The sequence below is a fragment of the Populus nigra genome, chromosome 15 (genome assembly GCF_951802175.1).
Source record: "Populus nigra chromosome 15, ddPopNigr1.1, whole genome shotgun sequence".
NCBI lineage: Eukaryota > Viridiplantae > Streptophyta > Magnoliopsida > Malpighiales > Salicaceae > Populus > Populus nigra.
Genome location: NC_084866.1, coordinates 2,317,710 through 2,342,240, shown reverse-complemented (window position 1 = coordinate 2,342,240; position 24,531 = coordinate 2,317,710). Strand labels below are relative to the sequence as shown.

Genomic DNA, 24,531 nt, shown 5'->3' with positions numbered 1-24,531 from the left:
AAAATATTTCTAAATAAAATAAAAATTAATATTCAATCCCAAAACTATTATGATGGATCGATATAGTTTCAACATGTTAAGTGTTTTTGTTTTTTGTTTGGAAATATATTAAAAAATATTTTTTATATTAACATATTAAAATAATTTAAAAATATATATATAATATTTTTTTAAAAAATTAATTTTCTTAAAAAAAACCATTTGGAATGCAATTTGAATCAAAAATTTCTAACTGCTGCCCGATTCGTTATCAACGGTAATATTTATATTATTCAATTTTAATGAGATGGGTTATTCTAGAGAAAGGGGTTTTTTTTTTGTTTTTTAATTATTTTAATGTGTTAATATAAAAAATAAAATTTTGAACACTTGCGCGACAAAAGTCGAACACAGTTTCCCACGGTGGCTCTCTCCGTCCATGAAGCGCTCTGCTCCTCCTGTCCAATTCCTCGCCGCCGCTTTCGCCGTTGATTCCGCCTCCATGTATTCTCGCCGCCCTCCGGTACTCCCTCTCCCTCTCAAAAATCTGTTAAAGAGTTAGTTACTTAACTCTTTTCACTAATTCTAACTGTTTTTAATAGCAGTACCGTGGCAGTAATAACAGAAATCAGTGGGGAAGAACCTTTTCGAACGGTCCGTATACAGAAGACTCCAATTTAGGGTTCCTCCAAGGAGAAGCAAACCACAACTTCACTCCACGACCTTCGCCACCGCCTCCTCCGCGTTATTATCAAAATCAACAATTTCGCCAACCACCACCACCACAACCGTCCGATCAAAACCGGATATTCTGGTATTCTCCACCGTTCAATCAAAATCACAATCGACAGTTCTTCAACCAGAATCACAGGCTGCAGAGGCCTGCTAAGCCGTTGGATTATAGGAATTGGGAGTATGCCAAAACGGCGCCTCCTCGTGACTCTGAAAGATTTATAGTTCTTTCTTATAATATATTAGCTGATTATCTAGCAATCAATCACAGAAGCAAACTTTATTATCATATACCACGGCATATGTTAGATTGGGAATGGCGAAAGAGGAGTATAATTTTCGAGCTTGGTTTATGGTCTGCTGATATAATGTGTTTTCAGGTTTAATTAATAGTAATTAATCTAATTTAGTGTTTAATTTCTCTCATTTGGTTTTGATAGTAATAGAGGTTATTTCTACCTTTTTTATTTTGATTGGTTGTAACTGTTTTTAGGAGGTTGATAGGTTTGGGGACTTGGAAGAGGTGTTGAAGGTCCGGGGATACAGTGGAATTTGGAAGGTGGGTTTTTTTGCAAGGCAATTAGTTCCTTTATTTATGAAATGCGGAATTGTGCAATTTTGCTGCGTGATTTTATGAGCCAGTTTGTGTTTGGATTTGCTGAGTTGTCTGGTTTATGTATTTTATGTGCATTAAGAATTGTCTTGTTTTGTTTTGAGATTATGAGGAATCATAGTTTAAGGAGTTCAAGTGCAGGAATTGAGCTTAAAAGATGTGAAGAGCTGAGTGAGAGCAAAGGAAGGAACCAATGTCTTTGTTGCCCCAAACTTGCTATTGTGTTTCTAATTATTTTACATTATTAGATTTGTAATTGGAATTTTCTGGTTTCATGTGATGGTTGATAATGAGGTTTGCCATTTTTTATGTTTTTTTTTTAATGGGACTTGCATGACACATTTGACTGTAATGGTATATCTTTACAAGCTGTAACTCTTGCATGCAACAGGTTAATGACCAATAGCCTGAGAAATTTGAATTAGATATCAGCGAGCCATTATAGGACAGTTACTCAGATTGTTCAAAAATGTTAAGATGTGTTTCTTTTTATGAAGTTTGGTCTGACAACATTCTCTTTTACATATAGATGCGGACTGGCAATGCAATTGATGGTTGTGCAATCTTTTGGAGAACATCGAGGTAAAATCCCAGCTAGTTCTAGTGGCCATTGATCTGTGGCATTCATGGGTTCCGTTAACAGCACTGCTTGTTGATAAATTATCAGGCTAACACCTGCATAATGCCAATTATTTAAGATGGTTTGATGTCCTTGCTATTGTCTCATTCACTTGCTGCCCTGAAGGTTTTTCAATTTCATTCATTTCAGTCTATTTTCCTTGAACTTTCTTCTCTAAAAGTTATCCTTCTTCTGTTCTGCTTCTGTGGTACCATTTATTTGCATTTTAGCTGGTGCACCTTCTTTCTCAGTTATGAGGTAGAGCCAGATGATCACAAGTCAACATCAGGAAACTGTTTTGCAAGATGTCACTGTCATGAAATTTCAATAATTGGGAAGCCCACTTCTTTCTAGGTTGGCTCCTCTAGCATATCACCATATTGCCTCTACCTTTCCATAAATGTGTCTCCCCCTAGCTTCATCAAAGTTAGCATGCAACACAACAGTTGGCATTCAGATGTCCAATCAGCTGTGAAAAATGAAAAAGCTCTATATTTTGTGGTCTATGAGTGCTCCCTGCATAACATGAGAATGTGAGATGATTAATGTTCTATATATACCATCCCTTTAAAGAAGCTCAAATTTGAATTACCTCAAGCATTCGCACATTTATTACTTTTCATTGTCTTGATTGTATTTCTCATTTCAAGTGGCATAGTATTTTGGTTGACCCTGTACTGCTTTATTTCTTTGGGGCGGTTTATTTCAAATTTAGATTCTGTCAGATGGGAAAGGTATATCAAAATTCATTACATTTTTTTATTCTGTTTCCTTCTTTTCCTTTTCCAGGGAATCAATTGTTTGAGTGTTTAATTTTCCTCTATTTATCTTTCTTTTGCTCCTTTTCCGAGATTTTATAAAATTTTATTTGATAACTTTTCTTGATAGAATAGAGAAAATATCGTTTGGTGATGTAGTCTAATACCTCAACTAGTTTGGGATTAAAGCTTTGCTGTTGTTGTTTATGTTAGGTTCAGATTGGTCCATGAAGAATCAATTGAGTTTAATAAACATGGACTTCGGGATAATGTTGCTCAGATATGTGTGCTAGAGGTATCATGTCTTCATATCTTGGAAACTTTCTCCTCAAGTCTTTCCTTACTGTTTCCCGAATAAGTTGGTCCATGTGGCTTTCATGTTATTGAGTCAGTTTTTCTTTTCTTTTCTTTTAGCAGTTAATAAGACAAGACAACACTGCAGACACATCAACTCTACCTACAAGGTGCTGGTTTAACAAATTTTGTTTGAGACGTTTATTACATTATGATAAATATCAATTAATAGCTTGCACAAAAGTTAAAACTTCAGAAACATTATTATAAATATCAATAAATAGCTTGTACGAAAGTTAAAACTTCAGAATTTTTAATACAAAACTCTGAAGGATCATTACAAAAAAGGAAATCCTTTCATTCTTCATGATATGAACTCTGTGTTTTGTAGGTTTTTAGTAGCTATGTAGAACACATCTGGAGATAATGCTTGGTCTTCTTTTGCCTTTTGCTGGTCCTTTAGAATTTTGCTTCATCTTAGTATCATGTAGAATTTGATTTTTATCCTGTGAACCTTGCACATTGCATAAGTTCGGGCAAGTTTTATCTGCTATTATGAATGTGCTCCATAGATGGACTTGTTTATAGTGTCTTTCAAGATTGTGATGGCAGGTTTATAAGTTTATATGGTGAGCATTTTGAACTCAAGTTGATGGCATTGTTTGTGGCTAATCTCTTATGTGATCAACTTGAATTTGCTCTCACTCATTCTAGTGATTGTGGATAAAGGAACTATATATGAATGTGCTCCATAGATGGACTTGTTTATAGTGTCTTTCAAGATTGTGATGGCAGGTTTATAAGTTTATATGGTGAGCATTTTGAACTCAAGTTGATGGCATTGTTTGTGGCTAATCTCTTATGTGATCAACTTGAATTTGCTCTCACTCATTCTAGTGATTGTGGATAAAGGAACTATATATGCATGAATTTATATGTACCACTTAAAATTTGGTAGCCTCAACACCTTAACCATTCAAGCACTTTGAATTGATACACCCCACTCCAGCCTGAGTTTAGATGTACTTGCGGTCCCAACATAATTTGCTTATGCAGATCTGGTAATAGCTTGAAGTTCTGCTGTCTCTATATGCAATGGAAAAATCTATATAAATGGAAGAGTTATTCATACAATCTTACAAACTGATGTGGCAAGTGATGAGTGATGTTTTAAGTGATTTACTTGTCATGTAAATGATCTATAAATCTATTTCATTAAATGTTATTAGTGTTAGCAAGTATTTTGGTGCAATTTTTTTCTGTTTGTATTGTCTTACTCGTTTGTAATTAGATCTTTGCAATATCAATTTCCAACACAGTACTGTATGCTTTTTTGTTGTGTTTATTCAAACATATGATAAATTTTGTATCTCAGTCAGCATTCTGTATTTGCAGCTCAACCATTTCTAATAAAGTTCTCATATGTAACATTCATGTGCTTTACAATCCCAAAAGAGGAGATATTAAGCTCGGTCAGGTATTCACCATCTGTAGAGTAATCCATACAGTTTTTCTTTAATGTGTTAATCTTTTGATATGTACTCCCTGTCTTTCAAAGAGTGCCCTTTTGTTTCTATTCTATCACAAAGTATATCTGATGTCCATTATCAAAGAGTCAAAGCATTAATTCATTTACTTTCCTAGTACTTCCCATTTCCCATTAAAAATCAAATAATGTCATTTCTTCCTGCTTTTGCAAGTATGCTTAGAAAACTCATTTCGATTTAATATGAATATGAGTTGGCTTAATATTCATTGACAATCATTGATATGTGTGTATAGCCAGGGACAGGAGGGATTATATTTTGTTGGCTTAGAAATTGGTTTGCTTTGTTGCCACGCGTGTGTGCGCACACTAGTTCTTTCTATAAGACCCAAAATGGGAACTCATACTGACACCAGCACTTTTTAGCTTCACAGCTGATCCCTCACCAGATGCTTAGTCTCACATGGAATTGTTTTTTTGTGAATAATTGCTTACAATTTTAGTTCTTGTATGCCAGTCAAAACACATATGAATGTGTTAAGTTAGGTCTTTGACTAGCATGCCTTTGCCTAGCAGGTCAGGATGCTTCTAGATAGGGCTCATGCTGTTTCAAAAACCTGGAATGATGCCCCGGTTATTCTTTGTGGCGATTTTAATTGTACTCCAAAGGTCACTTCTAGTTCAGCATTTCTTAAAAGTCCAGATCTGGTGTGTTTGGTCTTTTATGGCATGTTTAATCTGTTATATTTATTATGACAGTGATGTTTGTGCTTTTGCATCAGAGCCCGTTGTACAACTTCATTTCAGAACAGAAGGTAACTTTTTGTTCTTCCTTTATTTACTTCCATGTTAGATGATTGATGAACTGCAAACAACATGTTAATTTCATTGGTGTCCGGCAGTTGGATTTCTCAGGAATTGATAGGGGTAAAGTATCAGGACAAGCTTCTGCTGAAATATGCAATTCTAGGCCATATAATTTTGGTCGTAATCCTAATGCTAGTCCTGGGTAAGTTTCCACAAGTCAACTAAATCTTGTAACCTCTGATGTTTTTGTGAACTTCTGACAATTGACCCTAAAAAAGGCCTGCAAACTATTGCAGGACTCAGTCCTCTGATAATTCGGTTCAAGCTCCATTAATGGTAGATAGCAAGCAGAGTGATACACTCCCAAACACGCAGAAGCAGAATAACCAACATGAGAGGCTGGGAGATGTTGCTTCTGTTAAGGACTACTCTCAGCCCAAACATACAAGGACTGTGCTGAATGCTTTGGATGTGAGTGTAGGTAGTGAACTGTGTGTTGAAGAGAGAGAACTGTACAAAGCAGTCGAGCAAGGCTCAACAATATTTCATGGTGAGGGCAAGTTACCTGTTGATCAAATGAGTGATGAGATGAACAAATCAATTCCTCCACTGACCTCCCATCCTGAAGATGCCTATTCTGACAAGAGGGAACAACGAGAAGGAGGAAATTCTACTTCTCTTCTTAATCAAGTATCATCATGTGAGCATTCATCACATACAAATACAGAAAATATAAGGGAAAAGTCTGATGATCATGAAGTCTCTACTTCAGCACATCCTTCATCTCAGCCAATTGTTGATGACGAGAAAACTGACCTTTCACCCTCCTATCAAGTCAACATCTCAGATGCTTCGGTTAGTTATGTAGATGATAAGCTACTGGAGGATGTTTCTCTTCAGGATCTAAATGACTTGTTTCCAGAAAGTAGAACAATAGGGGAAGACCAAAGTACTTTTTTATCTGCGCTACATGGAGTGGAGGGCTCATTGTCACACGACCCTAATTATTCCCCAAAAGGACTTGCATCTGATCTAAATGACTCTCAGTTGGATTCACCTGATGACAAAGTTCTGGATGATTTTCCTCTGGGACTTGATTCTGAGGGTGCTGGTGTGGGGAAAACTGCAGACGATCCATCATTATGGACCCCCATGGAAATAGTGACTGCTACAGGCAATGTAGACTGCATGTTTGTGGAACATCCGCTAAAGCTCAAAAGCACATATACACAAGTTGAGGTAAATAGCATGATGTTTCACCTTTTCTTTTTCTATTGTTTTTCACTGTTGATTCCTCTAAAACTCAATTTGATTGGAGGGAGGGTAATTGAGGAAGAAGTAAAACGGTAAGGCGAAGGGTTGGGGTAGGAAGGCTGATGAAAAAGGCATGTGATGGCGATTCTATGTCCTCTTATCACGTGAAATAGTAGTGTTTGAAAAAGCTCTGAATTCTCAGAAGCAACATTATGCACTTTGACTAGCCACCACTACATACATATCAATTTTGCAAGTTCTTCCTGAATTTGATTGGTTTTGGCTTTTGAAGTTAGTGCAGAATCTACAAAGAATAAAAGTCTAATAAAAGAAATTGATTAACTATTATCTGTACTTTTACAAAGGGACTAAATTACAGGACCGATATAGAAAGGGGGGCCAGTATTATCTTATCAAGGGGAGTAAAATAACTTAACTCTGAAAATTCTGTATTTATGCATGTTTGCAGGACTGTTATGGGACAAGAGACTCAAATGGAGAACCCTTGGTGACCAGCTACAACAGGTGTTTCTTCGGCACAGTTGATTATATATGGTAAGTTAAAAAGGTTCTGCAGTTCCTTGTTTCTACTCTGCATATCAGTTCTGTTTGTTCTTTGAATAATCACAGGGAAAAACTTACTTAAGGAAGGGTTCTTATGGCCCTGCTATTGGTTGTGGTGTGGCAAGCACATCTAGCCTAGTGGCTCAGGGGGAGTGGCAGAAACTGGGGGGATGGGATATTTTAGAATGAATTATGAATTTCAGGTCCAATGTTGAAGCTTTCCATGGTGGGATATTTTAGAATGAATTATGAATTTCAGGTCCAATTATGAACTTTTGGAGAGGGCTATTTCAAAATTTCAGCAAAGTGCTGCCATGTAGCAAAAACAGTGGTTGTGAGGGGAAAATTCATAATTATTTCTCATTTCAGATCTGGACTATGTGAAGATTATATTTTAATTGAACATGCAGGTATTCGGAAGGTCTCCAGACTGTCAAGGTGCTTGCTCCAATGGCAAAACATGCTATGCAATGGACAGCAGGATTCCCGACAAAGGTACAAGTTTGCTTTTAAGATGGGTAATAGAAAATTTGCTGGGTTTGGAAATTAATTTACAAGTAGACTCCAATACATCTAGGTTCATGATGTCTTTTTTTCTTCCTCGTAAAAATCTCAAATGTCTCGTGTACCATAATTTCTATTAGATTTGTGGCTGAGGCAGTCTAATTGCAAGTCACTTCTCCTCTGATGAGGAGATCCCTAGTTCTAATCCCCCCCTCACCTAAGCTATTAAATCCTCAAATAAGCATCACTTGATAACAAGATAGATGGGTTGTGTGGTAGTTTTTGAAGGTAGTTCAAATTGGGGCTAAAATGAGGTAATTTGAGTTTTGAAGGATTCATGTTTGGCCTCTTCTTGTTTGTCTAGCCCCAGAATCTTTACTTAGTTGGGATTCCATCCTTGAAAGCATTAGGTAAAGAAATGGCAAAGTGGTTACTTATAATCTGTGGGAATGTGTTTGATCATTTGATTTTTCTGGAATGCACTTTTTAATAGTTTAAGTTACATATTGTTGGCTGTGTTGTTCAGAAATGGGGTAGTGATCACATTGCATTGGCTTCTGAATTTGCATTTACAAAAGATGCGAGCAACAATAACATAGAAGTTCAATAGCACAGAAATGGGCTTGTGTGGTTGCAGTCTAAAGAAGCTCAGAAATACAATTTCAGCTCTCGGCTTATAGTCTTCCTTCGGCATTTGTAAATTATAGCACTTCATGAGGTTCGAGCTGCTCTCTTGTGAAGCATTACTCTCTTGTACTTCTCTGTATTTTGTTTTTTAGTCCAAGATTTGATTTTTAGTCATATTTTTCTACCAAGAGAGAATTTTATTCCCATTCCGATCATGAAAAATTTTGTTTGGACTATAATGACTCTGCAAATTATCGCAAGGTTTTAAATTCTGCAGAAAATTTAATATTTGCTCTTGTGGCTGATGTGGCAAGAGTATATGGCTTTAGCATCGTTACGGATATAGTCCAATGCCCATGTAACCTCTAGAGTCTCCTTTCTAGAAGCTTTAGTGCCGCCACATGATTAATTTTAATTTTTCAACTTTTCATTATATAAATTATAAAAAAAATATAGTAATTTTTTTCCAATGTAATGATTGAGGATTTTTGGGTTTATAAAGTATGTCAACCAATAATACTTTGACATCAAAAAAAATTTAGATGTGAATCAAAAAGTTAATACATGTGTACGTGTCTGAGAATCATATGAGTTGTTAATGCTAAGTTTCGGACACAAAAAACAAGGTGTAGCCATTAACATGATGTTTTGTTTTTAGCAACAATAATTTTTTTTTATTGTGAGTCAACAAATTTTTATTGTGATTCAAAACCATTATGGAGGGCAGCAAAATAAGAATGTCATTAATATTATAAAAAAAATAATTCTATAAGATTTCATGGGAAAAATAAACAAAAAATCTAATGGTATTCAATCAAACAAAAAAAAAATTACGATCAAATAAAATCTAAAAGAAATCATGAAGGGTTGTCTAGAAAAATACTCCCTAATATATAACAAAATGCTATGATTTCTTTAAAAAAAAAACATTGGAATTTCAATGGTATCCAATAAAAAGTTTTTAAATTATATTTTAATCAAATTATTTGAATAGAACAAGGTGTAAAATATAGGGGGGATAGAAAAAAAAACAAATCAAAAAAAAATTGGCAAGGCGCGTGGGGGCTGACCCGTTTAAAAGAGGCATGGCCTCTTTATTTTTTATATTAAAAGGCGGAGAAAAAAACACCATGAAAATTCAACCCATTATTTTCACCCAGAAATCTAAAAAAACACTCTAGAGTCCTTGATAAACCCGTTTATGACCTTAAATAACCTAAAAACCAGTTCGAAAACCTAAAATCAACTTGAATTCAAAAAACCTTCCAAACTCGGATCTACCATCTCATGCGATAGAAAGGCTAAAGAACACTTCAATGAAACTCTCATCATCAAATGAAACTTATTGACATCAAGATTAATTTTTTTCGTGATCAAAACCAGTGTTTACTACTCTCTCTCTCAAACCATGGACTTGAGAACAAAAGTGAAATTTTCACGCCAATTTTGAAAATGCTTGTATTTTTCTTGTTTTTTTTTCACTTTCTTCCTTTGTCTTTCAATCTTGTTGTTTCTTAACAAAATTACTTAAATTAACTATTATAATGAGAATTAACAAGTAATATTATAAAATCCATTACATTTGTTAATTAGAATAATTACAAGGACAAGAGCCAAAAAGATCAAATGAGCATTTAATAGGTTTATTTATGTTATTTTGGCCAAGAAAACTTTAAAAATTCATTCTAAGATGGCGTCAAGAATGAAGTTGAGTTTAAATGAGAATCAAGTCTTGATCAATATAATCCAAGTAAAAGATAAGGTTGCTTAACATATATTAAAGCTTGGTTACACAACTTTATATTAAACGTCATAGATTTTAATCTAATTGTTGGATAAAGCTTAAATTTTATAATAATATTTCAAAGATCTTATTTTTTATTGGGTTAAAATTTTATAATAATCAAATATTGAAAAAACCTTTTAATAAAGCCTGAAAGTTACTATTTTGATTTTTTATTTATACAAGACTTGTGCTTTATATTTTATTTTACCTATATTTTTATAGTTTTTTATTAAATTTTTAAAAACTTATCAAAAAGATCATCTTTGCGATGCCTAAGTATAAGCATAATGCTTAGTTAATTTGATCCTACAAGGATAAAACATTTTTTTTAAAAAAAATTGAATACGCAAAAACAGAAGCTCTGCCACAATGTTTTGTGTCTTCTTTTACAACGAATCTTCCTAGTTTTTGTTAATTGATTGATGTATTTGGTTTTTGTTCTGGATCCTGAGTGGACTAGTATGAGCTAGGGTTTTTGTGACATGGAATTAGGTTTTCTTCCGTGACTGGAATGCAGTCATTTCTGTGCAAATCATTCATCTTTGACAATTGTTGCTTCTTCTTTATGACTTTGTTCATTTTTCTCCCTTGTTAGAAATATTCTACCATGGCATTGAATAAATAAATTTTTAATTATTATTTTAATAAATAAAATTATCCCTCAACCTTCCAACTCATTCATTTTCGACAACGAATGTTTCTTCTTTATTGCGTATTATAGAGATTATTTAGAATTATAGCGGTGGTTATTTTTTAAAGTATTTTTTATTCAGAAATATATGAAAATAATTTTTTTTATTTTAAAAAAATTATTTTTGATATTAGAGTATTAAAATAATTTAAAAACACTAAAAACATATTAATTTGAAGCAAATAAAAAATAAAATAAAATTTAAATCTTTTTTAAAAACACTTTTACAATGCAAAAATAAACAAGGATCTATTTTTCAATGGCTTCTACGTCTTAAAAATCAAGTCACAGCTGATAAGCACATAACAATTAAGAGTATGTATGTCGATAACGATTACTTTTTAAAATGTTTTTTATTTAGAAATATATCAAAATAATAATGTTTTATTTTTAAAATTTATTTTTAATATCAAAACAATCTAAAAATATTTAAAAATTATTTTTTAAAAAAACAATATTCTTCATAAAAGCAAGATATAAATCAAGTGATATCAGGTTTGCAAATTGCAAGGTGACACACTTGAGTTGAGTTGACCTATTTAACCACAATTGGACATTATTCCAGCTGGAAAACAGCTCACATACAATTATTTATTTATTTATTTTAGTAGGCAATTTACAAGTGGCCCCTGAGTTTTAAATCCCCCATTCGCTTTAATATATTATTTTGTTTTATTATTATTATTATTATTATGTTCAAATCACTAGAAATGGCAAGATATGGACGTGGAATACAAGTGGAATTAATAATAATATATATAAAAAAGAGCACACCAGGAAAATCCCCGCACATTCGGGTTCAATGTATTTTCTATGGCATACTCGGATATAAACATAAATTATATAAAAAAATACAAATACCATAACATAAGTTACATCACAGAATAATATCCACATGGTTTTAAAACTTAACCCAAACTCAAGGAAGGTCCACTCCAATAAAAAAAAATTAAAATAATATTATTTTAACAAAAAAAATTTAGCAAATTGGAGCTTGAATTTTTGTTTTTTGAACTTGAACTAGACTAGTTCTTGGAATAGCCAAATCCTAGATTAACCAACTAGACAAGTTGGAATTTTAAAACAATGTATCCACAATATTAGTCAAAATATGGATTTCTTTTGCGTAGAACAACTGTTTTAAAAATACTCACAATTAAAAAAATACCCAAACTACTACAAGATTTCACAGTTTTATGGACGAACTCTTTCTGTCGGTGTAAGATTTAGACTCCATCGGTAATTTTTTTACTGACTAAATTACCGACAGAAAGCGTCCGCCGACATCCCTTTTATTGGTAATCCCATATTCCATCGCTAACTCTGTTAGAAAAAAAAAATATTGCCGAAGGTTTTTACAAACAGAAAATGCACGTTAAAAAACAATTCTCGCTGGAAATATACCGACGGATTTATTCCGTCGGTGATAATAGCATATCTAGTAAATATTTTTCAGCTCTCGATAAAATGACGACGGAATATATCCGTCGGTGACGACGTTGGTGATTGTGGCATTTCCAAATTGGGGCTTGAATTTTTTTTTTTTTTAAACTTGAACTAGACTAGTTCTTGGAATAGCCAAATCCTAGATTAACCAACTAGACAAGTTGGAATTTTAAAACAATGTATCCACAATATTAGTCAGAATATGGATTTCTTTTGTGTAGAACAACTGTTTCAAAAACGCTCACAATTAAAAAATACCCAAATTACTATAAGATTTCACAGTTTTACCGACGAACTTTTTCTGTCGGTGTGAGATTTAGACTCCATCGGTAATTTTTTTACCGACTAAATCACTGACAGAAAGCGTCTGCCAACATCCCTTTTATCGGTAATCCCATATTCCGTCGCTAATTCTGTTGGAAAAAAAATATTGCCGAAGGTTTTTACAGACGGAAAATACACGTCAAAAAACAATTCTCGCTTGAAATATACCGACGGATTTATTCCGCCGGTGATAGTAGCATATCTAGTAAATATTTTTCAGCTCTCGATAAAATGACGACGGAATATATCCGTCGGTGACGACGTCGGTGATTGTGGCATTTCCAGTAAATATTTTCAACTCTCTGTAAAATGTCTACGGATACATTTCGTCTGTAAATCCGTCGGTGGGTATTTTTAAATTTTTTTTAAAAAAATTATTTAGAATAAATAATATAAAATTATATAAATTAATAGTAAAAAAACCAATTATGCAAATAAAATTTTATTAAACATCAAAAATAAAAAAAAATAAAGTTAAATAATATTCATTACAAATTGAATGTGTTTCTAAAAAAAATATTAAATTAGCACAATGACAGAACTGGAGGAGGAGGAGGCTGGTTGTTCCCAGGACCATACGGCAAAAAAAGAGAGGACGCTCATGTATCACCACTTTGTGATGCTATGTTCATGACCTTTTGGCAAAGTTGTTCATAATTCGCCAAGAGTTGCTCTTATTTCTCGGTGAGATGAGCCGTGTGAGCCGAGAGTTGCTCAGATGTCACGTGCTCAATATATTGCGGCCAAATATCTTTCGGGATGTGTAGCGGTTTGAAATCCCTTCAAATCGCCACGCCGTTCCAGCCTCAGAGACCTTTATCTCTCGTGTTTTTTTTGGTCTTTTTTTATGTTTCATACCAAAAATCACGCAACATACTTTCATAGTGACAAATTAGATTTTAAAACATAATTTTTTAAAAAAAAAATATCGTATTGTTTTCGATGTTACCTAGTTACCGCGTGATTTTTCCACACTCTCCTCACAACATTGTAATGCGTTCTGTCCCAGTTGAATTTGTGTTGTGTGTAAGTAATTTATTTAAAATAATAATAATAATTTATTTAAAATTTATTAAAAATAAGCTGGAAATTAAAAATTAATACCAACCTCAAATTTGTCAAACTATGTATCGATATTCGGTATCCATTCAGAATGTTGGATACCTGACTATCAAAATCCATATAAAAAGTATATAAAAAGTAATTTTTTTTATAAAAAAAATCAAAGAATGGATAATTCGGACCTAATTGGGCTAGATCTAATTTTTAGCTAATTAATTGTATTTTTTTATATTAGGTAAACAAATTAATGGAGAAATGGCTACAAAATCCAGAAAGAGAGAAAACTAGATAATTATCCTAAAGGATAATTTTTTATCTGAATTAAACAAATACTAAATTTGATTTATAACCCATGAGATAATTTAAATAATAGTTATTTTTCAAAATATTTTTTGTTTGATTTAGCTAATTAATTATTTGATATCAGTACATCAAAACGATAAAAAATCAAAAAATAATTTAAAATAAAAAAAATCATAATTTTTTCAAAAACATTTTTTAAAACAAACAGTCTATTGTAACATAATTTTATTCTTGCATTAAATTATCACGTTATTGTCAATTTTAGAAGAAAAGAAAAAATTAAAGTGCAGCGGTTTGTGTCCGTAAAGAGACAGCAATAATTACCACGATTCATGGCAATCAAACCATGACTTTTTAAAATCATTGCTATCAAAAGAAAGGAAACCATGAAGGTGTTGTGGAAACCAGAAATCTCTAGGACGTGAAATTGAAGAAATCTAACTGTGTGTACAAATATTAAATCTCGAGGAACACACTACGGATGTCAAGAACACAAGCATACATCAAGGTAAATGCAATTAGAGTTTTTTTTTAATTATTAATGAGCATGTTCGGCCTAGATTATAATTGCAAGGTCTGATCCGGTTCAATGATCTGTTAGCTCAAAACGTGGTCTGGATTAAGGTGATATTTGTTATTGTGGTAGTGATTATTTTTTAAAGTGTTTCTTTTTTAATACATCAAATTAATTTTTACTTTATTTTTTAAAATTTATTTTTAACATGACTAACTAAAACAATCCAAAAATAAATATTAAGAAAATTAAAGCAACCAGCTCATTGCTTCATGCCCGCCCCAATTGGGTGGGACACATTCGACAGAATATTTGCACATTTCAGTCAAAGACTCAAAACAGCTCATTGCTTCATGTTTCTTTTGTTTTGCTAGCTAAGCCACTCTGCAGAAGAAGGGCATGTGACTGATGAGTTGTCCACCTCCTCCTTCTAGAATTCTTGTCGCCGCCGGCCCCCGCGGCTGGCAGCTAATGACTTTTAACCTGGGAAATATACTAATCTCAGTAGCACAAGCATACATGGGGAAGCGTCCATGGAAGGAAATGTTCTCCGTGGGGTTCATGGGAGTGGTTCAACAATTTACATGAGGCCAAAAATTATGAGCCACATCTGTGGTGAGAGTAGTTCAACAAGTTCACATTAAAAATAATAAAAAAAAGGTGTTTTGGTAGGAAAGTACTTGAGGTAGTTTTGACGAGAAAAGAAATTCTAAAGAGGTGTGTAATTGTAAGTCTTGCGATTTTTTATTTAATTAATTATGAACTCGGTTAGGTTTTGAATTGGAGGTATCTATGATATAATAGCGGTTATTTTTAAAATTATTTTTTAAACAAATTATATATTAAAATTATTTTTTTATTTTTTTTAAAATTATTTTTTACATTAGACTATTCAAAAATATAAAAATACTAATTTTAAAAAAAAAATCATTTTTTTAAGAAATACAGCTGAAACTGTATTCCAAGTACATTTTATATAACTAAATAAATTAATTTTTTAGGGCTTGAATTTATTAAAAAGAATGATTGAATATGCAACTATTAGACTACACATGTTTATATTCATTCCTTTTATTAAAAAAAAATGTTTTATAAAAAAACTCATTTTTTAAAAGTTTTTCCTCCTTTTTACAGTAATAATAATTAACTTAACTAAGATTTGCTATTTATCACAGTCCGGTTTAACCTGTCAGATATTATTTTTTTGTCTTATTGTCCTCACGAATTTGTTCTTAGTGACCACATATATCCTCAAAATACATCTGACAAGTCAGCAACCAGCACTACTAATAAATTCAGCTACCACATCATCATCTGCTGACATGAAATATTACTCTACTCAATTAACATCTTTGAAAACCGCTATCTTTTATGTATTTATCAATTTTTTGAAAGTTAAATCTCTTTCATTTTCTTCTTTTTTAAGTTTAAAAGGAATCATTTTCTTATCTTCTAAGAACCAACACTTTGATTAAATCCAATAAAGGTGTGAAAAAGATAAAGTAAAAAGTGATGTGCAAAATGTTTTTTCAGAATAAAAACATTAAGTTGAGAATCTAATACTGTAAGAACATCGGAGCTTATTCTTGAAAACAATATAAAGAACTTAGTGTTGGTCTAAAAAAAACCCAGTGAGATAGCAAATTATTTAATAAGATAGTTAGGTGATTAATAATCAATTATCCACGAGTAAAATAATGTATAAACACAAAATTAAAATAAAATAATCCTTTTTTCCCATTTAAATTAAGTGATGAAAAAAAAGCCTTTCAGAACTTAGTGTTCATATTTATTATTTACTTATAATAATATTCATTCATATCATGTAATTAATGTATTATTTTATATACTGAGATATTTTAAAGATTTATAGAGATTATTGATCAAATAAGAATTTAATAGCAAATATTTTTCACTAACTAAACTCAAGTCTAAACTCATGAGCCTACAAGTTTATTGTCCAATCTACAAATCTATTTTGAGTTTAAAACTTTTATTATCAAAATGTTCTTTTAAAATAAATTTTCATTTATTTTTAATTGGTCTTTAAATGACAATGATATTTGTTATTAGAGTATTCATATTAAATTACAAAATCATACATAATTTTAACTCTAAATATAAATAAACCTTGAAAACATCTTATAAATGTTCTATAAATTAATTTCAATAAAAAATTAATAACTATCCGGACTTATTGAAAAATTAATTACAAAATCAAATAAGGAATTATTGAAAAATGGCAATCTATCCATGGATGTGCGTTTAAGATTTTGGTTTTCCATAAAGAATTTCCACACCAAATATATATATATATATATATATATATATATATATATATATATATATATATATATATATATATTCATCATGTACAACAAAGACCCACTATACTGGGAGGCAAAAAATACATGACGATGATAATAATAATAATATATATATATAAAAAAGAAGAAATAAAAACTCAAATCACTATCGGATAGAACTCCTTTGTTAAAAACGACCTTTTCAAACTACTTTTTTTACAAAAATCCAAACTATCATTATCAAAAGCATTCAAATCTTAATTTATCTCTCCCTCTTCTCTCCTCCTCATTCCTAAAATGATTTAAATATAATATTTTAGTTTCAAATATTATATATTTGATTTCTTATTTTTAGATCCACTCGATTTAATTATAGTTTAAACATTTTTTTTTTGGATAAAACGCTGATAAATGAAGCATAATCAACATGGATTAAATGATTATTTATTTTTTAATTAGCATAGGGATTAAATAATCTCGCTTTAGTAATCAATAATAAATATTAAGCTATAAGTAAATATTATTCATCTAGAACACCATCTTAGACCAGACGTTCAAAAATAGTTGCTCTTCTTGACCGTTAAATAGTGGGGGTTCACAACGTGTCGGCATCCCATTAGTCAATTAAGACAGGTGGAGTTTCTTCGAAGGGGAAGACGGGGCCCACCACAAGCAACAATGTTCTGCCACACGACACCTTAAAAGCTCGAGCACAACACGAAAACAAAGCACATAAAACTATTAAAAAAAAACACAGAGTGTTTTCGGATTTCCTTTTCTCATGTCCATTGGTTTCTCAGACATGAGATAGGGCATCCATTTCTCAGATTTCTCATTCAAGGTCAGTCTTTTTTTCCTTCATCTTACTTCATAGTTGGAATTTCTATACCGGGTCTTTTTGAGCTGCTTGAAATGACTTAATATTTGCTTGTTTTTCGCCCATTTATCTGTCATTTCTTTCTGTGATAAAGAAAGACTTCTTGTACATCTCTTTCATGCTAACAAGGTTGGACATTTTTGTACTGTTGAGAATGTAAATGATGTGTTGATGTAGTTTGGTGATGGGTTTTCTCTTATTTTGCAGGGTTGTTGAGGATCTTTGACTTCTTTCTATTGCATTGCCGGTTTCTGTGATGCAAAAGTTTGTGTTTTGATCTTTTGTACTGGTCTTTAAAGCTTTTTTAGAGTTTAAATCCTTTTCCTGTTTAATTTTGAAAATCCTCAAAGAATCCAATTCCGATTGGATTTCAACTACTTTTGTTAGGAAAATTTTGATTTTGACCACCTTTGTTGAACAAATCTTACAACAATGTCTGAGTCGAATCAAACCACACCCTTGATCCAGCCATCATCTTCGAGAAAACTCCCTGACTTCAAGCAGTCAGTGAAGCTGAAATATGTGAAACTTGGTTATCATTACCTAATTACTCATGGGATGTTCCTGTTTCTATCACCTATTGTTGTCGTTATCGCCGCACAACTATCCACATTCTCCATCCAAGATCTACATGACCTTTGGGACCATCTTAAATTCAATCTCATATCTGTGATCCTGTGTTCGACCCTCCTCGTGTTTTTATTGACCCTTTATTTCCTTACTCGGCCCCGCCCTGTTTACCTAGTGGATTTTGCATGCTATAAGCCTGAGGATTCTAGGAAATGTACTAGGAAGATTTTTATGGAAAGGTCGCAGTTGACAGGTGCTTTCGCTGAGACGAGCATGGAGTTTCAAAGGAAAATTCTTGAGAGGTCCGGGCTTGGGGAGTCAACTTATCTCCCCGAGGCTGTTTTGAGAGTTCCTCCAAATCCGTGCATGGCTGAAGCAAGGAAGGAAGCTGAGGCTGTAATGTTTGGTGCAATCGACCAGCTGCTTGAGAAGACATCCGTGAAACCGAAAGATATTGGGATTCTGATTGTGAATTGCAGCTTGTTTAACCCAACACCATCCTTGTCTGCCATGGTGATCAACCATTATAAGCTAAGGGGGAACATTCTTAGTTATAATCTTGGTGGTATGGGTTGTAGTGCTGGGTTGATATCAATTGATCTTGCCAAACATCTTCTTCAAGTGCATCCTAATTCTTACGCTCTGGTTGTTAGCATGGAAAACATCACCTTGAATTGGTATTTTGGGAATGATAAGTCGATGCTTCTCTCAAATTGCTTGTTTAGAATGGGAGGAGCTGCTGTTTTGCTTTCAAATAAAAGATCTGACTGGTGGCGTTCTAAGTATCAATTGGTTCATACTGTTAGGACAAATAAGGGTGCTGATGATAAGTGCTTCTCCTGTGTTACTCAACAAGAGGATTCTACTGGGAAGGTTGGAGTTTCTTTGTCGAAGGACTTGATGGCAGTTGCAGGGGATGCTTTAAAGACTAATATCACTACCCTTGGCCCTCTTGTTTTGCCAATGTCTGAACAGCTGCTCTTCTTTGCCACATTGGTGGGGAAGAAATTCTTTAAGATGAAGTTAAAGCCATACATCCCGGATTTTAAACTGGCTTTTGAGCATTTCTGTATTCATGCTGGGGGGAGAGCTGTGCTGGATGAATTGGAAAATAACCTGCACCTTTCAGATTGGCATATGGAACCTTCCAGGATGACACTCTATCGATTTGGGAACACTTCAAGTAGCTCACTTTGGTATGAATTGGCTTATTCAGAAGCCAAAGGGAGGATAAAGAGGGGAGACAGAACATGGCAGATTGCTTTTGGGTCTGGGTTCAAGTGTAACAGTGCTGTCTGGAAGGCTCTGCGGACCATAAATCCAGCCAAGGAGAAGAATCCATGGATGGATGAGATTGACCAGTTCCCGGTGGATGTTCCAAATTTTTCGGTCATACAGTAAGTACAATAGTTTCATTGGTTCGCAGGGATGTGTTTCCGGTGGTGGTAGCAACAGTATTTGAGTTATGAAGCCTTTACCATGTCTTTGCTTTTGCTGCAGATTTATTAGAGAACCATGACTGATTTATGGTTTTTGTTTTGAACTCTGACTGACCAGTATGAAGTTCTTTGCTCATGACTTGAAACTAGGTTATCCTCCATTGAGCAGAATGTAACTTCTATACAATTCATTTATCCTCTTTGTAGCAGTTAGTGTTTTTCGTTTCTGGCATTGCCCGTTTTGTTCTAGCTCCCTTTGTGAGAAATGAGAAATCTACCCTGTCATTACTATAGATTTGCATTCTCGTTACAGACATGGATTTTTATCACAAAATTCGACTATGGTTGCCAATTGTAATAGAAATTGAAAGCATATCATCCAACGTTAGATAAGAATGATTGCGCACTGATGATGGCTTGAAATGTGGATTTTTGAAATTATGGGTTGCCCCTAACCAGGAACCTGAAAGTTACCCATCTCAAGCAGGGCAGAAACCGAGTTTCATCATGCTCGAATTAGAAGATATCAGAGAACTAGCATCTTATACCCCAAATCCCAAGTACGCTTCGGAATACCCAGGACTGACTGAAACATTGCTGTAAGATTTTAAACATGCAAAGCTCCCTCCATTCGTGGCAATCATAGCTTTACTAGCTGGGAAATTAAACTGGCATCTTCTAAAACATTTTTTTTTAAACCATGATTTGAGTATAGATGAGCACAACAGTAATTGAAAATATATTCTACCAACTTTATGTTTAACCTAGAGGATTGTCTCGCAACTTGCAAACTGTCACAAACGAAACCATACATTGTTCAGTTACCACCAGGACGAAAAGGAAACCAGCTATCGTCCAAATGAAAATGGACTAAGAATTATCAAGCAATGTACACAACACAGCAATCCATCATGCGGATGCAGTTTTAATAACACATGGAACGAAATAGTATCATTCCTTGGAGGATTTGTTGATTAGCGATTTGTGGATATGAGGGATCACACCACCACCAGCTATGGTTCCTTTTATAAGGGTGTCTAGCTCTTCATCACCACGGATTGCTAACTGCAAATGCCTAGGTGTTATACGTTTCACCTTTAGATCCTTGCTTGCATTTCCTGCCAGCTCTAACACTTCTGCTGTCAGGTACTCCAAGATAGCAGCAGAGTAAACAGCTGCCGTTGCACCCACTCTTCCATGGGCTGTTGCTCTTGACTTCAGAAGGCGGTGGATACGCCCAACAGGAAACTGCAAGGATGATACAGAAGGAAATAGATGGTCAAATCTTTTATGTTTATGGACAACTACAAATGGCTAGCTCTCAAAAAGGAAACACTTCGCTGAAAACAGGTCATACGCTTACAAGTCATGGGTCAAAGTCACAAATTCCTAGAACACACTCCTCCCTTACTAGCACACGCAAAAGGTAACAATAATCAAATCCTCAACGCCATGATGGCCAAATAGCAAAAATACTACAATCAGTAGTCATGCACAATGATACACCATAGTTGTAACCAAGGTCAAGACTAGAACCTACAACCAAGAAGCAACTATTAGAGAAATTTTATGGTGCTCAAGCTGTAACTAGTGACATCCTATTAGTTACAGCTTGGTCCCATTTATTTGTATACCATGTCATTAAAAAATCCATGTCAAAAAAAAAAAAATTCTTCCCTCTTCTTTTCATCCATGTAATGAGAAGTCCCTAAAAAATCACAGCCCATCCTCCTTCCTCTCTCTCTCACGCAGCATAGCTAGCAGCCCTTCCTCTCTCTTGCATGGCGCAGCCAAAAGCCGCCACTCTCATTTAGGTCAATCCCAATACAAATGCTGTTGAAATTTGAAATATCAAGAGAATCTAATTTGATTGGAAAAATTGGGACTTGAATTGATTAAATAGTAATATTTTATTGTACTAACACGGGAGAGATTTGTTCAAAGGTATAATGGAATGTCATTAGTGTCCTCTCATGATATAATCTGTTATAGAGCGGCTTATAAATCTTATTAAAAACATTCACCTGATCCCTTTGTTTACTTCTCCCAGAAGCGGGATCGAGAGAAAGCAGGTGAGGAAGAAGACCCAATTGATGTCTTAAAGGCTGTAGGTGAAGTTGGGCAAGGGTTAGTAAAGAGTGTACATTTTCTCAAGGCTCCAAGGCTCATGAATTAAACCTTACTTTTCTCTAGGCCTAGAATAGGAATCATGAAATTCCTAAGCATTCCTGTTTCCTTGATATAGTAGGCAAATCTAACACAACAGTCAGACAGAAACATAGTGGTTTGCAGTTGCAATCTGTATTTATGTTTGTTCCGGCAAGTGCAATTTCTCAGAATTTATTTTTTTATGTTGCTGACATGGGTTTTTTAATGACATGACATATACTAATAAATGGGACCAAGCCGTAACTTATAGGATGCCACTAGTTAAAATTTCTCAACTGTGTTATAGCTGTGTGCATCTCTCTGAACATGAGATCTAAAACAAAGTTTAAAGTTAGTACGAAATGAGATGCATGTACAACAAGTAGCCCAGGACATCTAAAAGACAAGACTCATGAGAAGCATATAGAACCATTTTTATTTTTTTTTGCAAATTTATGATCAGGTAAGCAACATAGGCAACACAAAAGAAGTGCAAATATATCCGCAGAACTTTAGATAACATCATTGATCTAAGATCAACAAATAACTGATGACCTGAATAACTCTTGGCTCCATGTATCTAAATGCTTGAAATGTTAATGAGACACAAGTACAGCAAGTAGCATAAGACATCTAAAAAGACAATGCTCTTGAGAAGCATATAGAACCAAAAACTTCTTGTGAATTTGTGAAGAGGTAAGCAACATAGGCAATGCAAAAGAAATGCAAATATATCTGCATGAATTTAGATTGATTGATCTAAGATCCAAAAATAACTGACGACCTGAAGAACTTTTGGCTCCATGTATCTAAATGCTTGACATGTCATTATTTAATCCTTGACTAACTCAAAGAATCTTTCGTGGGTATGTGATAATGCCTAAGCTACTCCAAACTAATCACATTTCTGAAATATCATGCATGTTACAAGACCAAAAGAGCCATCTGTAATGCTAAACTTTAACAGTCATTTGGTAAAAAACCTAAACAACTCAATGATGCTCTTCAGTAACTCATGAACCACCCAGTTACTCTGGAGAAAATAGATACCTTAAAGTCCTCAAATTTATGCCCAATGAAAAAGCATAACTGTTCACCATTCTCATCATCCATTTTAAAATATATAACACCAAACTATATTCCTAAATCACACTTACTCCACCTGACTTGTATTCAATTTAACAAATTTCATTTCCCCTCTAACCTCAAGCCACCCAGGCTCAAAAAAGTCCATATCTGAGTATCTCAAAGGACCGCTCAAAATCCCTAACAAATCAACACCAATAGAAACTTAGTCATGGTAAACACTCAGAAAACATCAAATGATTGCCAAGGACAAGGACACTAACTTTGTTTATACAGCAACATCCCAAGCTATAACATCTAGTTGTGACATTTTAATGGAAAGTACTTCTACCAGCCTCTGATTGTATTCGCATTAAAGAGATTTCTGGAAAATGTGAATTAATGAAGAAAGTGAATTCTTACGAAGCCAAGGGCTAGTTTTCTTTCAAGAAACTAAATTCTTCCTTTGTTCACCTTCTCTCCAATGGCTACTACATTCTCCTTTGAGCCTATTTACATTACATTTGCTTATAATTCTAGTTCTCACTTTTTTCTACCAAATCCTCGGAGTCATCAATGCGGCTGGCATGATAATTTGAGAAAAATAAAGAAAACCCAATATTTAATCTCAATTTCATATAGTTTAGATTTCCAAACTTCAAAATCCCAGCTCCACTAGGCACAATATTTATCTTGGTCACCTTAAGCACAAGTTCCCCTCAATTTCACATAAATCTCTGTTTATTTTCTCTTCACAAATCGATCACTCAGTTGCAAAACCTAACAGTATTCTTAATAAAAAAAAATATTACCACAAAACTTCAATGTAATAGATTAACAAAATCATCGTAGTTTCTCATGTCCCAAGTATTTAAAAAAAAGACTTGCACTCAAAATCTTCAATAAGCCCCAGCAAAGACCCAGAAACAAGAACCAAAATAAAAACCCATTACCAAAATAACTAAAAAAACACTAAATAATCATAACCCTTCGAGCACATACACAATTAAGATTAAAACGAAAGCAACAACTCAAAAAACCCATCAAAGGAAACAAAAACAAGAAAAAAAACCTGAAGACCAGCACGCGAAGAGCGAGAGGTGGGTTTCTTCTTGTCTTTATCTTTAGATTGGGCTGGAGTTTTGCTTGTTAACAACCCCTTTGCTCCTTTCCCCGACATCTTTTCTTCCAAAAACCAAACACACACACAGGCTATACTCTTGTTTTGTTAGATTTTCTTAGATTTGTTCTTTTTGAGACAACGCGAGATGACCCAAACAGGAAGTTCATATAAAGTAGGATGTTAAGGTAAATACCCTGAATGAATCGTACAATTACAGAACCGCCACTGGTTTGTGGAGCTATATCTGGATTTCTTAAAGGGTAGGAATGGAAACATGTACCTTTTATTCCTGGGACCAATGATGTGGCAAGAAAAACCCAGTCAGCAGGTGGATATTATATCGGTTTAATGGCAGTATACGTCCCTCAACTATTATGCCTCTTTCACATTTAACCCTATGGTCTTAAAGAAGGCAATTTAGTCCTTGCCTTTTAGATATTTTATCACTTCAGATCCCTCAAATGTGTTTAAAAAAATTGAAATGATGACTTTTTTGACTTGATTGGGTTTGAGTTGGTGCAGTTGGACCCACAATGAACGTACAATGATTACTGTCTGAAAAAGACTAAAATAAAAGGATTTAAGAAGAAATATATCTTCATATATTTTTTTAAAAAAATATTCAAAGAAATATTTATTT

The 24,531-nt window shown here is 33.7% G+C and overlaps 3 protein-coding genes and 1 long non-coding RNA gene across 9 annotated transcripts; 3 read left to right on the top strand and 1 right to left on the bottom strand.

Annotated features, from left to right (window-relative positions):
* The first annotated feature begins 341 nt into the window (after positions 1-341).
* Positions 342-8,411, top strand: LOC133674593 (carbon catabolite repressor protein 4 homolog 6). 6 transcript variants are annotated; one of them, XM_062095793.1, is made up of 14 exons: positions 342-502; positions 585-1,091; positions 1,205-1,270; positions 1,854-1,906; positions 2,915-2,996; positions 3,116-3,165; positions 4,391-4,472; positions 5,058-5,150; positions 5,264-5,296; positions 5,384-5,490; positions 5,567-6,527; positions 7,012-7,097; positions 7,517-7,601; positions 8,137-8,411. In XM_062095793.1, the coding sequence occupies exons 1-14, from the start codon at positions 419-421 to the stop codon at positions 8,218-8,220; spliced, it is 2,373 nt and encodes a 790-aa protein (XP_061951777.1). In that variant the 5' UTR covers positions 342-418; the 3' UTR covers positions 8,221-8,411. The 6 variants fall into 6 exon arrangements, with proteins under 6 accessions (XP_061951777.1, XP_061951778.1, XP_061951779.1 ...); XM_062095794.1 differs by having other exon boundaries at positions 361-502; positions 582-1,091; positions 3,119-3,165; XM_062095795.1 differs by having other exon boundaries at positions 361-502; positions 582-1,091; positions 5,585-6,527.
* An 8,969-nt stretch (positions 8,412-17,380) lies between these two features.
* LOC133673936 (3-ketoacyl-CoA synthase 11-like) lies at positions 17,381-19,848 on the top strand. Its single transcript, XM_062094875.1, has 2 exons — positions 17,381-17,510; positions 17,754-19,848. The coding sequence occupies exon 2, from the start codon at positions 17,979-17,981 to the stop codon at positions 19,515-19,517; it is 1,539 nt and encodes a 512-aa protein (XP_061950859.1). The 5' UTR covers positions 17,381-17,510; positions 17,754-17,978; the 3' UTR covers positions 19,518-19,848.
* Positions 19,849-20,283: 435 nt separating this feature from the next.
* LOC133673937 (probable histone H2A variant 3) lies at positions 20,284-24,053 on the bottom strand. Its single transcript, XM_062094876.1, has 2 exons — positions 23,841-24,053; positions 20,284-20,803 (listed from the first exon to the last, which is right to left on the bottom strand). The coding sequence occupies exons 1-2, from the start codon at positions 23,946-23,948 to the stop codon at positions 20,507-20,509; spliced, it is 405 nt and encodes a 134-aa protein (XP_061950860.1). The 5' UTR covers positions 23,949-24,053; the 3' UTR covers positions 20,284-20,506.
* LOC133673938 (uncharacterized) lies at positions 20,800-21,906 on the top strand. Its single transcript, XR_009835096.1, has 2 exons — positions 20,800-20,981; positions 21,606-21,906. It is a non-coding gene; the product is annotated as an uncharacterized LOC133673938 (long non-coding RNA).
* Positions 24,054-24,531: the final 478 nt, after the last annotated feature.